At 35.4% G+C, this 19,382-nt stretch overlaps 1 protein-coding gene across 2 annotated transcripts in view; it reads left to right on the top strand.

The window, feature by feature from the left end:
* Positions 1-11,790: 11,790 nt before the first annotated feature.
* The window catches only part of MAP9 (microtubule associated protein 9), a 28,579-nt gene continuing 20,987 nt past the window's right edge, over positions 11,791-19,382 (top strand). For both annotated transcript variants that reach the window (XM_019733253.3, XM_074338412.2), the window contains exons 1-4: positions 11,791-11,929; positions 12,756-12,910; positions 13,713-13,797; positions 14,775-15,095. In XM_019733253.3, the coding sequence (XP_019588812.3) occupies positions 12,836-12,910; positions 13,713-13,797; positions 14,775-15,095 (481 nt within the window). In that variant the 5' untranslated portion in view covers positions 11,791-11,929; positions 12,756-12,835. The remainder of the gene's footprint in view (positions 11,930-12,755; positions 12,911-13,712; positions 13,798-14,774; positions 15,096-19,382) is intronic.

A 19,382-nucleotide genomic window follows, 5' to 3' on the forward strand; every position in this document is an offset into this window, starting at 1 on the left:
CATTTGCAGGTGCTCCCTGAGGGACTGGATTTTGTCTTGCTGTCTAGGAGCACTGACAGAGCCTGGCACACACTAGACCCCAGGGGACTACAGAGAAGAATGGCTGCAGTTTGAACTAGTGCACGGACACCCACCATCGTTTGTCCTCTAAGCTCAATATAGAGTAAGTAGGCATTTGAAAAAAATCGCAGCTTCTCCCTGAAGGAGGAAAGAATTGGCCCCATGTCAAATGTCCTAACTTTTCCAGGAGTTGCCCAAGGAAAAGGGTTCTGTCTCACCTGTCTTGAAGCATTAATGGGACCTGGTATATTCTAGACATCTGGGGGACACCAAGAAAAAAGACAGCAGTTTAGACTACAAGGAGGATTTGAGAGACTCACAGAATCTCTGGCCAAGTTGATTGGAGAAGGTCTTATCTTGTATGAGGCCAATACATGGATGCTTATAGCTTTAGTCATAATTGCCAAAACTTGGAAGCAACTGAGATGTCCTTCAAGGAGTGAATGGATAAATAAACTATGGCATATGCAGACAAGGGAATATTATTTTATACTGAAAAGAAATAAGTTATTCAGCCATTAGAAGATATAGTTGAGCCTTAAATGTGTTACTAAGTGAAATAAGGCAATCTAAAAAGGAGGCATATTATATAGTTCCAACTATATGACATTCTGGAGAAGGCTATAGAACAGATAGACTTAAAAGACATATGCAAAACATTCTACAAAACAGAAGGTGAATACTTTTATCTCAAGAGTACACAGAATATTCTCCAGGGTAGATTACATATTAGGTCAAAAACAAGCCTTAACAGATTTAAGAAGTTTGAAATCACACCAAATATCTTTTCCAAGCACAACGGGAAGAAACTAGAAATCAATAACAGAAGAAAAACTGGATAATTCAGTCCTAAAAGAAGTCTCTTGGAGCAGAGAGAAAGTTTTCTCTGCTGGGCATTGTCCAAATTTCTGACTCAGAACCTATGAGCTTAATCAATGGTTGCTTTACATCACTAAGTGCTGTGATGGTTAATAATAATCACTATTATAGAACAGATAAATGGCATAATCCCTCTGTGTTTTTGATTCCTCATCTGTAAAATGGGCATAATAAAACATACCTCCTAGGCATGTAGTAAGGATTTACAAGTACATAGAAAGAATTGAGAAAATGCCTGACATATACTAAGCACTATTTATTGACAGTGGTTGTCATGGTTATTGTTCTTGTTATTATTATTTTTATTCATCTTCAAAAATCTTGAGATAGGAAGTAAAGTATAAGTATCTGGAATGGTGCCGATAATAGTATATAGCTAAGGGTTACAATATTGTAAATCTTAGCAGAAATGACCTGACTCTTACCAGTGATCCTCTGCCATACTTTGGGTAAACAAGCTATTCATATGGTATGTCTTGTCTTTTGACTTTAGATGATAGAGCATGTGTGTTTCTACAAAGAAAAAGAGGGTAGAAAACAGAAATGGAGAGAGTGAGCAAGATGGTGATTTAGTTTTTCTTTTGTTGTTTTTTGTTTGTTTGTTTTTTAATTTTAAAAGAAACCAGTTGAAGAATCCAAAAGTGATACAACTTTATATTGGTGGCAGGGTGTGAGTGAGCTTAATCGTGTCTGTTATACAATGAAATAAAAAATGTTTTAAAATTATAAATCAAAGTATAGTAGTTGAATTATATTTTTAGAGATGATTATTATGGGAAATCATTACAAATAAACCCTCAGTTAAACACTGTTGGCTTTAGAAGGACTGAGGGTGAGAACGGTGGTTTGGGAGAATGAGGGAACAATTTCATTTTATTGGAAGCTCTTCAGTACTATTTGATTTTTATATTCTACATTAGTTACTTTGATTAAAAAGTTAAAGTTTTTTTCAGATAGTAGAAGTCCTCTTGCTTCAGGACTTCAAACAATAGAAGTTCTCTTGCTTCAGGCTGAAACTTACCAGAATTTTTACCAGAGAACAGTAAACACCTAAGCAGTTGGTTATTAAAATAAAGTGGCTTTCCCTAACAATATAAAGGACTGCCTGCAGAAGTATGTGAGGGTTGTACAAGAATCATATCAATGTTCAAATAAAAGGATAAAAATGTCAAAATCTCTTAAAAGTATCTCAGATATCCGTACTAAAGGTATGAGTGTAATTAAAAGAATAGACATGTAATAGTTGCTCCTATAAGCATGCAGCTTTGAAATAGGTGAAAATCCTTAAAGATGCTCACATTTTCAGACTCTCATGATCCTACAGGAAAAAAAAAATAAATGATTTAAAGTAAAAGACAAAATCTTCTGAATTAGTCAGATTTTCTGGGAAGTATAGCTAGGAAACATCCAAAATTTTGTATGTTACTTAATCTTTTGAAGGGAGCCAGAGAAAGCAATGGAAAGAAAATTAAATTAAATGTGTGGGATTCAAATTATGGGAATGCAAATTGAACATACTTGGATGACTCTAAGTTTAACAAGCTAATTTGGTGTCCCTTATATAAATACCTTCAAACAGATTGCAGAACTTGCAAAGAAATCAAGCTTCATGGCTGCAAAATCTCACATCAGAATCACAAATGTTTTAAGTACATTTGTCCAACAGCATGCAAGTAAATAAAATATTTCATGCTTATATATTCATAAACTGGAAACATATAAAGAATTGCTTGCCTAAATGGAAGTGATAAAATATGCACTAATGACTGAAATATTATTAGAAAATGTTGCTACTACTAAATGTTTATTATATTTCCTCTTATGGAAAAATAAAAGGAGGTTTTCCAAAACTTTTATCCTATATTTCTTATGTCACCACTTTTTGCTTTGCCTTTTATATTACTTTTATATGAAATTTTCCTATTGGGTAACACTGTTTAAGAATCCTGAATTCATGACATTCAACATTTAATAAAATAATACAATAAACGTTTTTGTTGTTTTGTTTTTAGTAGAAGCTATCTTAAGACAAAGAGCATCTACTAAACAATCTACAAGTCTTTTGGTACCTGAATTCTTCCCAGAACTAACATGCTGATTAACTGGATCAATCAAGTCATAGTTGTCTCCAAGTAAAAACTTGAGCCTTGTAGATACACGTCGTTAGTAGCAAGACTAAGAGCCAAAAAAGAAATTAGCTGAGTCAAAATAATATAGATCATGGCATTAGAGTATGGATTGGCCAACTCCAGTTAAGAGAGTGTCTCTGGTCAGTTTCCCCAGAAGTAGACTCTAAGACAGCTTCATAAGCAAGATATTTACCTCTGAGGTATTGTGAGTTTGGCTCCAAACCACCACAATAAAGTGACTATGACAACAAAGCAAGTCACACAAGTTTGTGGCTTCCTAGTGCATACAGAAGTTTTGTTCACACTATTCTGTAGTCTACTAAGGGTGAAATAGCATTATGTCAAAAAATGTAAATACCTTAATTTTAAAATATTGCATTGCTAAAAAATGTTAACCATCGTCTGAGCCTTCAGTAAATTGTAATCTTTTTGCTGGTAGAGGGTCCTGCCTTGATGTTGATGGCTGTGGACTGATCAGGGTAATGGTTGCAGAGGTTGAGGTGACTGTGGCAGTTTCTTAAAATAAGATAACAATGAAGTTTACTGCACCGATTCCCTTTCACAAATAATTTCTCTGTAGCGTGCGATGTTGTTTGATAGGTTTTACCACAGTAGAATTCCTTTCAAAGTTGGAGTCAATCCACTCAAATCCTGCCACTACTTTAATCAACTCAGTTTATGTAATATTCTAAATCCTTTGTTGTCATTTCTGTCTTCACAGCACCCTCACCAGGAGTCGATTCTGTCTCAAGAAACTACTTTCCTTGCTCATCCATAAGAAGCAAGTCCTCACCTATTAAAGTTTTATCATGAGATTGCAGCAATTCAGTCACATCTTTAGGCTCCACTTCTAAATCTAGTTGTGTTGTTATTTCCACTACGTCCACAGTGACTTCCTCCACTGAAGTCTTGAACCCCTCAAAATCATCCATGAGTGATGGAATCAGCTTCTTCTACTGCTTCTAAACTCCTTTAATGTTAATATTTTGACCTCTTCCTGTGAATCACAAATGTTTTTAATGGAATCAAAATTAAAAGATGGAATCTCTCTATTTTAAGACCAGGAGAGGGAGGATTAAAGATGGAAACATAAGGAGAATTTACACATTGTATTTGGTTAATTAAGAAAGGTTTGTAGAGGATGTAATTGTGGGGAAGGGTTTTGAATGATGGTATGTAAGAAAATTGGAAGCAGTGACATTTCTGTTTAAAGATATTTCCAAAATGAAGTGTGTGTATAGTAATAAAACATAGGTTTGCTTGAACAGAGTGTGAAGGCAGGCTCAGAAGCAACTGTGCAATTATGGAGTTATGTATTTTTTAACTTTTATTCACATTTTCATTACTATTAATTACATCAATACCTGCAAGATTAGTTTTTTAGAGTGTTTAGTCCATTCCCATTATAAAGTTGTCACACAGACTGGAATTGTCTTCCAGTAATGATGGACAAATTAAGTACTATGCTTTTAGAAAAACTAGTTTTCAGGTTTCATAAGAATCTAGGAGGTCTTATCTTTCTTTCTCTGGTTCTCAGTCCTAAAAGAGAAGTCTATATTCACCATCTCAGGGAAATAGTAAAATCACCTGGCATTCATCGTGGTTAGAAAGGCAATCATGAATATGCATAAATTAAATATCCTAATGATACCTTTTAGTAATGACTTTCATGAACACATGCCACATACATGTATACTGGTTAAATTTAAGGATAACACAAAGATGAAAACTAGTGGGGTGGATGACAAAATCGAACTCAAGAAGTTTCCTTTAGGATAAAAGATTGAAACAGATGACTCAAAACAGATGACGGTATTTAACACATTAACACATCAAATTCTACATTTAGGTTCAAAGACTCTTTTGATTCATCTGGCACCTAGAAACTCACAGCATTTGTTTGATTACAAACCCACTACATGAACCAAGAGTAGAATTTATCTCCTAGAGAAACGTTAACATAATCCCAGACTGTTCAACAGTATTCAGACCTTGAAAAGGGATTATTCCTTTGCACAGGTTAAACCACATCTAGGCTACTAGGCTACTCTGTTCACCTTTGGACACAACTCTTGAAGGAAAAAATTAAATGGTATTGTCCGGAAAAGAACAAACAGGATGGTAATGGGTCTTCAACTAGGAGACATAACAGTAAAGGAAAATGGTCAATTGAGGGGAGTGTGCTAAACCTTCCTAAAATGGATGTTTTGTCAAGTGAAAGGAGGATTAGATTTACTTTCTGAAATTCTGCACAATAGAAGTAGGTCAGTGTGTAGGAAATGGGGAGACATACTTTGATTAAGTATGAAGAATAAAATTGCGATAATTAAAGCTGTTTAACAAGGGAATACATGTTTTGTATGCTGACATATTCATCTACACATACTGGAAGTACTAGACTGGCGTTTTCCCATGATATTGTCAAAGGACACAACCTTTAAAGCTATTAAATCAAACCCAACAATATATAAAATGTCAATGTATCATAAGAAATTGGAGCTTATCTTAGGAACATGAGATCGCCTTAACATCTCAAACTCTATCAGCATAATGCACATTGAAATAAAATAAAAATAAATGATAAAAATATATATTGTCAAAGGGAGTCACATACCAAGAATTATGTGATTATTTCAATGGCATTCTAGGATTTTAACTGCATTTTCACAAGGGTAGCACAGTTTCAGCTAGACAGTAGAGATCTCTAAGGGAGACATAATGTTCTTGTACTGATTTGTCTAAAAGAATATAAACTCTAAAACTGATGTTCATAAGCCAGATGCAAAACCATGTTCCATTACTTCATTGTCACGTCATATAAAACAGTGAAATTTCATTTTTAAAAATGTTAGTCCAAACTTTCAAAGGATTTCGATTTGCAACATAAGCTCTCTCAAAAAACCAGGGAAAAAAATACAAAATCCGTACTATCTATGACTTTATATACGTTACTAATTTTTACCTAATACCTACCAACCTCAGACACACATCACTCAAAAATTTAAAACAAAACGAACATAACAAAAACAGAAACAAACCATATTCACTTATAGCTAATAGGAAAAATATGTCTTATCTAACAGCTATAGTATTGACTTTTTAAAGAGAAAGTTTTGTCGGCTTCAATTAAGAAGGAAAAGAGACATCATAATATATAAGGCAAGGGGAATGTCTGTATCAGATTTTTACAGGGTACATTCTTTATTCTTTCTCCATAGTAGAAAAGAAAATCAGTTGGCTATGGATTGCATGAGTATGTTGTTAGAAAATGAAAGGCTGACATTTGAATCCAGGCCAAGAAATAAAAGCATCACCTTATATATTTATTCAGGAATCACAAAAGTTCATTTTAAGGTTAAGAAACTTGCATAACACAAAGTTTTTATCAAAGTTTACTTTAAGTTTGGCTATAGTGCATGTATATAAAATGCCTCAAACTGAATTCATTATTGGGCAAATGTCATGCCTTTGAAGTTACATAAAATATTTAGTAATGCCTTAGCATTCATCACCGCCTGTTTTAAAAATGAAGAGCTTTAATTTATATTATTTTTCGTTCCTGTGACCTAATGGATTTCCTTAAGAGAACTATATTAAATAATGTCTTCCTAACGCTAGGAATAATAGTTATATAATTAAGGAAATTTAAAGTTTTATTTTTATCCACAGAAAACCATTTTCCACTTATATATTTTTTTCTAATTCCTCCTTCCTTTAACCCTTAATCTTTCCTTTTAAAAAACTAAAGAAAATATTTTATATTTGTTTTTCACATTCAGTTTTTTATTTAGTACCAATATATGAAATTATATTTAAAAGAGACAATAAATAGAGTTGCACAGAATAAAATGAGAAGAAATATTTAGCAAACATAATTACATCTTATAAGGGTGAAATAAAGGTGATTAATGAATACATTTAGACGAAAACTATTCCTATCACGTACTTTGGAGTGTATGTCATAAAAGCTTTTCTGTAAGGCATTTTGATAATAAGTATAAAGATAGTTAATGTACATTATACTTTGACTCAGTTATTCTATCCCTAGGATTTTATCCAAAATAAATAAGTATACCACAATGTTTATTCAAGGCTGCTCATAAAGAAATTGGAATCAAGCTAAAGTGACATTCATGATGGTTTTAAAATATACATAATTGTACATCCATAGAGCAATGCACAATTCAGCTATTGATTAATGTGAAAGGATATTCAAGTGAAAAGACAAGTTATAGACAAATACATGTAATGTGAACATTTTTACGTACATACAAAAAAAGTATGGAAAAGAATCCTAACTATTAACAATGATCACGGCTGAGTTTGGGAGAGTAGACAATGGATTGGCAGGCAAGCAGCTTAAATGAAGTCTTTTAAAATATTTATTTTAAAAAATATTTTCTTGTCACATTAAACTACTAAATTCCTAACTTTCTAATACAAAGAAAAAGCTGATCATTCAAACTGTTTTATGAAATAATTTAAAAAATAGTTTATTTTTCCATGTAATTTTTAATCACTCCAAGCCTAGTAAAATATTTCTAAAATACAAATGATTAGGGTTCCTGCTATATTCCCAGGTGCCAAATCCTTTGCTGCCATCTCCTGGAACTTGGTTACTAATGCATGCCATGGGATTTCTTTCCCCTTTTGGAAAATGATTTCCCAACGGAGGATAAAAAGGAATAATTGCATTCTCATATGAATGCACTGTTAAACCAAAATTAGCTTTTGAGCACTGTGTTGAAAAGTTTGTTTTATTCTAACCAACTATCACTGGGCCTTGGCTTTTCCTTGAAAATCCTGAAATGAATGATTTTTTATAAGGAAACTTTCCACTAAAGGATGCCTCGGCTTTCTTTAACACTGGATTTTAATTCCACAAAAACTCATAAAGTTTTTGTGTAAAAACATGTAAACAAGTGATTTTTCTTTTCTATCCCAAAACCAGATTTGTCTTAAAGGGAAGGTACACAGCATAGGAAGACTCCGACCAATTCCAAACAGGTAAATGAAAGGGGGAGCTACCCATAAAAGAAACGACACATAGAAACACCTTATGTGTGCTACTAGTTCAGGAAAGAAAGAAAACACTAGATCAATTACTTAAGTAAGAACAATGTGGTTTTGTATACATGAGACATGATTAAAAGTGAAGATTTCTTCTTAAAGCCACAATAACAAAGTCCATATAACAAACCAGTCTTATCTGGGACATTTCACAGGAGAAAATATTTCTTCAATCCTACCTGCATCTCAAGATGCTACCATATCTCCCTCTTTTACCTGTAAAACCTGTAGATATACCAATTTCACAGAATTTTGGAATGACTAATTAAATGATATGGGTAAAGGACACAGAATTATACCAGGCACAGGACAGTTAGCAATATATAGGTAGTATCCACCCAGAGGATATATTTTTGTCTAGAAAAATATCTGTAACGGGCATTTGACTAAGGACATTACCCGGATAACAAAAATATTTTGTTCAGAATGACAAGTTCTGAATTAAAATGAGGAATCATACTTCTCTTGCTGTATATAATTCATGTACCTGTACATAACAATTAAAAAGACGATATACTGGTATATTTGACTAACAATGGCCAGTTTTCCCTCACTCATAAGATGCTGATAAACACTTTATCCAGTGTAGTTGGTCATGGCTGTCTTTCCTGAGGATTTTGATATTTCCCTTCTGTAAGTCTCCTGCTGTTCTCATCCCACAAGTCAACACTGGTATTGATTGGTACCTGCACACTCATTCTCGTCTGAAATGTGTAATATAAGTATAGTCTTTACCAATGGACACCCATGGGGATTTGCTTTGTGTAATACACTTCTCAAAATGCTGGACGGGTGCTTTGTTGTTTCAACTAGGGCTAGCTGTGAGTACAAGATCCTTTGTCTCTAACTTGTTTTTGTCAATCGCGGGACATAAACAGTTTTTCTACTGAAGTGAAAGTGGGAAACTTTCAAAGAAGAGTCACTTATGAGTTGCTTCTTTATCTGAAAAGGGATCTTCTCACGCCCTTCCTTGCCCATTGGCAGCCCAGTCTGAGCACCAACACCATCTGTCTGCTCAACCACTTACACCCACATCAGAGTGAGCTCCAGATTCATAGACCATTTCCTCTGCTTAAAATGTACTTCCAATCCTTCCTTATTGCCTAAACTCATTAATCAACTCACACTCACTTTCTCGGTGAAAGCTTGCTAGAGACTCTTAGGAAGAATTCTTCCCTCCCTCTTGAGAATGTCTCACTGTGTACTCCTACAGAGAAATGGTCACAATGGATAGTCATCATATGTTTTAACCAGCGTTCCAGGTACCTCTAGTCAATACAATCCCTAGGCATGGATCTAGTCTGGTTGACCTTTAAACTCCCAAAATCTGACCCAAAATATTATTGCTATTACAATACTTACTGAATGATGAATGAATAAATAAGTGATGGCAACTTTCAGAAATGAAAACAGTATTAAACAAAAAATGTTTGCTAGGTAAATACTTCTGAGGTCCAATATATATTAGAAAAATGAAAAATAAAATAGACAGAAAAAGTTACATAAGCTACTGAAATTTTGGGTGTTGTAGATTTTTCATTTTTTTCTTTTTTTTCTTTTTTTTTAATTTATTGGGGTGACAGTTGTTAGTAAATTACATAGATTTCAGGTGTACAATTCTGTATTACATCATCTATAAATCCCATTGTGTGTTCACCACCCAGAGTCAGTTCTCCTTCCATCACCATATATTTGATCCCCCTTACCCAGCTTTTTCATTTTTTTAAAGTCAGTGTCCGTGAGCTTCTTTTGGTATGTTTCAAAAATTCTTTTCCAGTTTAAAATGTTATTTGTTTATTCAGGAGTTTATTCAACAATTATGTATTTATTGTAAATTATGCATTAAATTTTAATCCATGTATTATATAATGTTATTAACATATTATACTGAAGTTAACTGAAAATATAAATAAAATACATAATTTTCTGCTATTTAAGATAAGAGAATAGTGGAAAACATTGTACTTTAGGTCTTGTGCAGAAATTAAACTGTCTTTGTTTACTGTAGCTTTGTATGACATAGCTTAATATCGGTTATTAATTATTTTGGATGAAGTTGAAAACAAAAATCTGGTAGGTTCTGTAGAAAAGAGGATCTTTTTTAAAAGGCTCTTTTCATTAAAATTTTTAAATTTTATTTTCTTAAATCATATCTAAATGAAAACTGTATTAGTCAAATGGATTAAGAAATGAACAAAGCATAAATTTTTTAGAATGAATATAAGTAGTTCAACATAGGCAAACGAGTGCTTCACATGTAAGGAAAATGCAGATGCTGTTTTCTTACTGTGAGCACAGGTGTTATGATGGAATCACATTTGTTGATTAATAACTTATATGGATCAGAAGGTTAACAGTAATTAGTGGGTGGAAAATCTTTCTCTCATGGCAAGACTCAAAAATGCTTTAAAAACACCAAAATTAAGCAAACGTTGATCATACTGAATTTTCCAAACAAGTTAGCATGAATTGAACACAATCTTTCAAAAGCTGCATTGCACATATTGTTAAAAGCATAGGGTTTTTTAATGAAATTTCGTATTTCTTATGCACATTTAGTTTTTCAATATATTTATTTATTAAATCTCAATGTCATTTGTTTACAAATAATTCTTGAATAAGTGAATACTAATAAATTTTAGAAATATGGGGAAAAGTATTGGGAACAATTTAATTATGAGGCAGTAGATTCATTGAATTTAGCTAAGGTTAAGCCACTTTTAAATTATAATAGAAATCTATGTTATTTTAAAGGATTACTTAAAAAGTTTTTTTTTTTTCCTTTTGTTTAAAGGATTACCTATGCTAATTAAATGATGATAATTTTGGTTACCTAGCAGCACAGGGTCCTATTAGTTCGTTTTGTTGACTCCTTTGATTTTAACCAGATTACCCACTGAGTATACAAAAGGGGAAATTTTAAATTAAAGAAACACTTGGAAGGAGTTTTCATCTGTGTCGACAAGGGATGACATCTGACCAGGTCCTTGTGGCTGAGCTGCATAAAAAGCATATCTGATACCGACTAAACGTAATCCTATGCACTCTTGCAAGAATTCCACCTGCATTATTTCATTTAATACGCACAGCAACGCGGTAAGGAGGCCATTATTTCTCTCTCCCTCTCCCTCTCCCTCTCCCTCTCCCTCTCCCTCTCTCCCCAGCAGAGAAAACTGGGGCGTAAAGACGTTAACTTGCAGAGCATCACACGGGAAGAGGCGCCAGAATTCAAACGTGCAGTTTGACCCCTAAGTCTGCAAACGTCGCGATCGTGCTATTCGGTCCCATGTGTCCTTGCACTATTGTCAGTCCACTACGCGCATTCACAGACTTCTTGTCCTACTGGGGCATAACGATGACTGTGCTTTGGTTCACGCAGCAGGTGCGGATGAAGCCCCTCACTCCACCGGCAAACTCAAGGCTCTCGGTGCCTGGGTGGGAGCTGGACCAGTCCTGTGTCCTTGGCAAAGACTGAAGCACCGGTGGGCGATTTACACCCTTCTCCCAAGACCCAGAGGGCTGATGTCATTTCCTTCCTCTAGGCGGTTGCCCCGGCGACGCGGCGCGCGTAGGGCGGTGTTGGGTACCCGGGAGACCTGCCGGTAGGGAAGTCACTTCCTCCCTGAGACGCTGTTTCCTAGCAACCGCCTCCCACCTCCGTTTTTAGTCCCGCCCCATTGCTCAGTCCGGTGTCCTGTCTCCGAGAGTCTCCAGGCCCCGGCCGAGACGAGAGGCTTCTGCCCGAGGCCAGCCGCTCAGGGTCGCGGGAGCCGTCCTCAGGAGTGGCACTGGTGGGTCCAGAGTGCAGGACTTGGGGGTCGGAGAGGAACCGGGCAGAGAGAGCGCTCGGGTGCATCGGCCTGGCCAGTGCCCGGCGCGGAGCTGGCGGGGACCCGGGCGCCACCTGGCCGGCCCAGCGGTCCCCAGGCGCGCGCTGCGGCGGGCGGCGGGGAGGCCAAGGCCCGGGCCTCCGCGTCCAGCACGAGAAACATTCACCCGCACATTTGTACAGTGACTTTCATGCACCCCATCGCGGAAGCTTCGTTTTGTTTTATCCAACCCTGTTAACACTTTTGTAAGAGGGAAAAGTGGCTTGAAAAAATATCGCTATTACGATCTTTTTCTTTCCCTAGCACTGTACGAAAGCGTTTGTGTGTGTGTGTGTGTGTGTGTGTGTGTGTGTGTGTGTGTGTGTGTGTGTGTGTGTTGCTCTTAGTTATATATTTTATGCTTACAATCCTCTTGGCAGCCTTTTAAATAAAATATCTGTTTTGTAGATACAGATGCTATAATTTTTCGAATGGAAGAGAGGTGAGAAATAAAGTTTCCATTTTAATTGGCAGCATTTTATCATATTAACCTGTTGCAGTCATTTATTTGCTAATCCTTAAAATCGCTGCAAAACGATTTTAGGAAAACTTAAATTTGAATTTCTTTGAAAATAACCTTGTTATGAGAATTTGGTATTTACAAGAACTTTGCATTTTTATGTGATGATTAGCTCAGGTACATATGATGCTTTTCCTGTTTTTGTTTGGCTTTGAGGTGGCATTGAGTGTAGTAATAGAAATTCTCAAACGTGCAAAAAAGTCTTGTTTTGTTTTTTGTCTATTTCAGCCACCATCGGATGTTGATTTATTCCTGTCATTTATTAGCCATTTTATAAAGGTAAAGAGTAAAGAAAAAACCCAAACACTATGTCTGATGAAGTTTTTAGCACAACTTTGGCATATACAAAGAGTCCAAAAGTCACCAAAAGAACTACTTTCCAGGTAAAGTATTTCAGAACATTTTTATTTTCAATGGCTTTACAGTAAACACTGTATTAGGAACATTGGATTTGAACGGGTTTTAGAAAGAGTCCTATATAAAGCTTCCTCCCAGGAGTAAAGCTTTTATTCCTATATAAAGCTGAAGTAAGTCTTACATTCCTTTTGAAATGTTGCAGATGGTCCTATTTGGCCTGTAGTATTACAGACTCTTCTGTGTGGCTTTAAGACTACCGAACTAGCCTCAATACTAGGTTCTTACAAACTTAAAAGTTAAATCAGCTTTTAAAAATTGAATAGGAATTTTGAGTTGGTATTTTCATATAAATATTTTATGGGATTTTTTCCTATTGTAACATAACAATATTTAAGGTTCCTCTGCCCGGCCACTACAATTTTGAACTCTCAATTTGCAGTATTGATTATATCCATTACTGCATTTGCTGTATTGATTACATCCATTACTGCAATCTGCTGAAACAAAAGATACTCTAAAGTACCAGTTTCTTTCAAAATGTCAGTTTATAATAAATGCTGTCTTATTTGAGTCTCCACAGTTATCTTATTTGATATTGTCCGTCTCCTCCCATTTATCTGTAAGCTCCATGAGGAGAGGAATCTTGCCTGTGATGTTAAGCATTGAGTCTTAAGGGTTTGGATGCCTGGCAGAGGGTTGGCTTTTAGCGAATATTATTAGATGGATGAAACCTAAGTTTGAGAGCAGTTATTAACCAAGCATTATTTGTTTAAAGAGTTAATTTTACATAGGAACCTTCTATCTTTGATTTTAATTATTTTATTTCAGGACGAGTTAATAAAAGCAATTACAGCTCGCTCAGCCCGACAAAGGAGTTCTGAATACTCTGATGACTTTGACAGTGATGAGATTGGTATGTGAGAATACGGAAGAGTATGCCACTTTTCTCCTTTTTTGCTTCTTTAGTTATATTTAGCCCATCCTGCCCCCCCCCCCCCGCAAAAAAAAAGCACTTATGTTAAAATAGTATCTATGAATTTACTGGGTTTAGCGTTCCTACTTTTTTAACAAGTAAAAAGCCACTCTTAATTTTCAAGAAGTTGTATGATTGTTCTTGGTTGTTTCTGAATGTGTGTAAGAAAATATAAATTAACTGACAGTAAAAGGATGCCTGTTAGTGGTAAACCACATTGGAGAGAACAAGTTCATCTTTAAGGTCAACCTATGAGACCCTACAGCGAGTTAATAAGTAAGGCCCAAAGAACTAAACTTTGGTACACATCAGAATCATTTTCGTAATGCTTTTTATAAATCATATTTTTTTGGCTATAATAGGGGCTCAGTTTTAAAAACCCAGTATATTAGTACTGGTATGATTTAATTTGGTTTCTTTTGATTATGTGAAAATATTAACAGTTAGGTATAAACATACAGAATTCTAAACTTGAAATTCAGTATTTTATACTTTAATATATTCAGTGAATAACTCTTAATGTTTTCTGTAAAAATAATGAGAATAGTTTAAACATTGCTATCTACTTAAGATCATGTTCTTTATTATTCTTCTCATAGTAAAATCTAATGAAATTGTTTGCAAATAAAAGTTTTACATTCAAAATCTAAATGTCCCATGACCAATTGTTATTTTGAGGAAACTTTGGATGACTTTTCTCAGAGCAAGCACAGAGTTTGGCAACTATTGACACTTAATAAGTATATTTTGAATAAATTACTGAAACAGAAATTTCTATTTCATCAATGTCAATAGAAACTGCCTAAATTGTTCATGGTTATAGACTTACTTCTAATCTTGAAGGTAATCTCTTGATTAATGTAACCTTCAAAACTTTAAAATCCACTATTGAAGACATTTTTTCTTCCATTTTTCAGTTTCCTTAGGTGACTTTTCTGACACCTCAATAGATGAAAATTCAGTCAAGAAAACTTTGAATGATTTCCACATATCAGATGATGAAGAAAATAATTCTCCAAAACTGTCTTTTTTGAAAACCAAGAAATCAAATAGTGACATGATGAAAGACGAGCCAGTATTCTCCATCAAAAATGATGAAGAAATGGCATCTGATGATTCTGCAGACATGGTTGTAAATCCCTTATCTGAGTCTCCACATGAAGACCAGGAAATGGAAAAAGAGAAAATTATAATGAAACCTAAACCCAGAATTCTTCCAATCAAAACCACATCTTCAGGTAATTTGTTAGATCACTATAACTGCATTTCTTGAAAATTTATTTTAAGATAACCAGTCACAAAATACCTTTATATGGTAGCTAGTAAATATTTAAGGAAAAAAGCCAGAGTAACTTTTCAATTTTACAGACATAAATGAAAATGCTAGAACCATAGCAAAAACCCGTAAAGCTGATGTCCAGTGGTATGTCCAGTCTTGCATCTATTCTGGTGCCTGATAGAAGGCTAAAGTATTTCAGTCATCAATAGCTGTAGTTTCTAAAACTCGTAGGTCCAACCTTGCTTCAGTCTATGAGCTTCAATTTTGTCTTTAGGGATAGAACAGCAGTGGAATCCTTTCTAATCCATTTCGTGCTCCAGAGATGAATAGCATTTGGACTAGTCCTCAAAACAGTCATTTCCATGCCACGATTTGCCAGAATATTTTTTTGACATTTGTATATTTAAAGGGAGAGCGTTTTGTTGTTGCTGTTGTTGTTTAAGCTTCCAGACTTTCCATTCAGTTTCTCTATTCCCTACGACAACCCACTAAAACTCAGTTTTCTGAAGGTAAATTCCTGATGTGAGCTGGGATTACAGTAATTTATGCACAGTTCTACTGAGCTGTAGGCACAGTGGAGCAAAGATGGAGTGAAGCAGGAACCAACCCCTCTGAGGGCCCCTGGGCCACCACACAGAAACAAGGACATGAAAGGTCAAGGGTTTAATGTCTTCCAGTCCTCTTTATTTTCTGTTTTATAGAAAAAAATTAGGTGGTGCTAACCTTAGAGATATCTCTTTCATTTATATCATCACTAAAGACAGTACTGCTAAATATTACATACTTTTTCATGTTAGATATTCAGACATATATTAGGGAGCCACTCTTTATGTTTCCCCCATTAACTTTCAAAAGAGGAGAGGGTGTGAGCAGAGCAATGAATACTAGATCAGGGTCCAGGACACTGAAAATAAGCCACTGCATATTTGGCATGTGTGACCTCAGCAAATAGGTAAGCCTCACTGTTCTCATGAATAGGAGGATAAAACCTGTTCGTCCTGTCTGTCCCACAAAATTGTTTTGGGACTCAATTGAAGTCTAAGTCATAAACTGAAAAATGCTACGAACATGTAAGCACACCATGCATAATGAAACAATTACCTTGCTAACATGTACCTTCTTGGTGCACTGAGTATAGTAAAATGGAGGGAAGGGGGACATCATTGAACTTGGTGAATAATCCAATAGTTTCTTGAAGTCTATTCCACAGATTGTTTGTTCATTGGTGTTATGGGGAAAACACAGAATTATAGAAAATTTAAACTGATTTCTTTATGAGAGAACTTCTTGGAGCTATTGATAGAGAAGTACGCATGGTGGCTTTTCAAGAAGGGTAGAGTAAGCGGTGTTTTCTAGTCGTATTTGAGTTTAGAAATCTATTTTTCTGGATTATATTTATCCTGTTTGTCTTGATTTCTTACAAGTTTTTCATTAGGCTGATAAGAAAATGTGAGCATATAGAAGATAAAAATTGGTGTGATATAGGTGGAAATATATACTCAATAACTTTATGGTAAATAGCGTAGTCAGCAATAATCCACCTGTTTAATACCGTTTTGGGTTTTTTTTTGTTTTTTAAGTCTGTGATGAGTTAAAATGAATAGAGAAATACCAAATTTTAACCACAAGATGGCACCTGCATTGTAGATGCTATACATAAATGTGCACTACTATATTTTTAAACAATCATTAGCCATTTGCTATTCAGGATATGTAATATAAAAATAATTAACCAAAATAGGTAATTTTTTACATTTGATAAAAACAATGCATTTTGAAAATATACAAATATTTTTTTTCCTTTCTGAAAACTTGGCAAGACTTCTAAAAGTGGAATTTTTGCATAAAATATGTTAAAATACATTAAAGTCCTTATTTTTAGATTCTTTAGAGTAAAGGAAAACATTGAGGCTAGTGGTCCTAAGATAGTACCTGCTGTATAGAATTCATTAAGTATTTGAATATATAAATGAATAACTGAACGATTAATTTATGAAAGGCATGTAGTTTTGAGCTTAGCTTTCTCCTTCTCTAAATTTTTAGACTTTTTTTTCCTTACAGGGTGTGGAACTTAATATTTTTTTAATGTGGTGAGATATTACTGAGAAGCAATTAATGCTTTATAAAAATATTAGAACCTGAAAGTTTCCTTTGTTCTTGCTTGTCTTTTGTAAAATGTACAATAATCAGATACTTTCACTTTATCAAGTACCTGTCACATGTGTAGTGATTATAGAAAGTAATTTTTACAGGATATGTTGTTTTTATTTTAACATTAAAATGACTAAAGTCATAAGCTTTGGAGTCAGAATGCTCCTGCTTTAATCGCACAAATTAGAGTTTATGACCTTGGGCACAGGATGTTTTTGTTACTCATTTTATTTATCTATAAAATGGGGATAGTGGTTGACCCACCATTAGGTGTTTGAGGCCATTAAATGAGTTCATATATTTGAAGAGCTTAGAACAATCATGGTGTAAATTAAGTACTCTATAAATGTTTTTATTATTTATTTTATGATTTAGCATTTGTTCATAAGAGGTTATTTTCTTTACCCACACGTATTTATTGTGGATACAATGTTTCACTATGTTGTAAGCACTGTGATGGTAAGAATACAACAGTAAAAAAACAAACAAAAAAAAACACCAAAAACCTAGTACCAATCCTCCAAGACTGTCTTAGTTCCTTTGGGCTGCTGTAACAAAATACCACAGACTGGATGGTTCATAAACAAGAGAAAGCTATTTTTCACAGTTCTGGAGACTGAAAGCCTGAGATCTCAGTGCTAGCATGGTCAGTCAGGTAGGACCCTCTTCTGAGGCGCACACTTCTCATTGTATCCTTCCACGGCGGAAGGGGCAGGGGAGCTCTATGAAGCCTTCCTCCTTTATAAAGGCCCTAATCCCATTCATGAAGGTTCTGCCCTCATGACCTAATCACCTCCCAAAGGCCCCACCTCCTAATACCATCACCTTTAGGCGTAGGATTTCAACATAAGAACTTGGGGGGTGGGGGTGGGACAAACATGCATACCATAGCAAAGACTTCATAATTTAGTGGGAGGTATACAAAAGATACAGGAAGAACACAGGAAAGTGGGACCCTGAGGGCATCAAGGAAGGCTTCCTGGAGGAGATGGCGATAATAGCAATAACAGTGAGAAATAATAGTACCCGTAATCAGGACACTTGGTGTCAAATGACCAACTCAAACAACCTTCAGTGGAAAGGGGAATTGATGGCCTTATTGAGCATAGATGTCAGAAGGCCTTGCTTTAGGCACGATTAAGTTTAGAGACTCAGTACTTTTATGTCATCTGGATTCTCTCTCTTTACTTCTGCTCTTCCTCCCTGACATCCTGACCTTCTCATTCTCCCCTCCTGCCCCTGCCTGTCACTGCCCTAGTTACTCCATCCCTTGATCCTGTTTTTCTGTCATTTAGTCTCTTTGTCTCAGACAGCCCTTCGTTTGGCAAGGGAGAATGCCACCAGCAGTCTCCACATCACACCTTTCTGGCACCATGACCTTAAAGGCATATCCTCCAACTCCAAACAGAAAAGTGCTGCTGTGGACAGAGGAAATGAAGTTTCTGTGATAAGCTGGGGCAGCAGGGGTGACTCATGGGCCCACCCTTCTCCCTGAGGTATGGAGGAGATAACTGCTAGTCCGCCATAATCACACTGATGGAGTAGAGAGACTACTCAAAACAACAACTATAACAAAAAAACAACCAAACAAAAAAAAAAAAACAAAACAAAAAAAAAAACCCTGGACTGATAGACAAACCAAAAAGGGAAAGAAGAAATGTTTACCACAATTGTAATGGTCATCAAGCATTAGCAGGTATCTATCAGGCACTGTGCTAGCACTTTATAGATCATTTCACTCAAGTCCCACAGGCACGTTAGGAATTCTTAACTAATTTTACCAATGGGGAAAAGCAAGGTTTGTGGCGGCTAAATAATTTGTGCCAGGTTACAATGCTAATAAGAGTCAGAGCCAAGATTTAGATATGAGGAATCTGAAATAGTCAAACTCATGGAAACACAGAGAAGAATGGTGATTGCCAGGGGCCAAGAAGAGGGCGAAATGGGGAGCTGCTATTCAACAGGGGATAAGTTTCAGTTATGCAAGATGAGTAAGTTCTAGAGATCCACTGTGTATACCGTTAACAATACTGTATCGTGCACTTAAAAATGTATCAGGAGGGTAGAGCTCATGTTAAGTGTTCTTACCACAATA

This window comes from Rhinolophus sinicus, chromosome 15 (genome assembly GCF_057876585.1).
Source record: "Rhinolophus sinicus isolate RSI-liver-muscle chromosome 15, RSI-T2T, whole genome shotgun sequence".
NCBI lineage: Eukaryota > Metazoa > Chordata > Mammalia > Chiroptera > Rhinolophidae > Rhinolophus > Rhinolophus sinicus.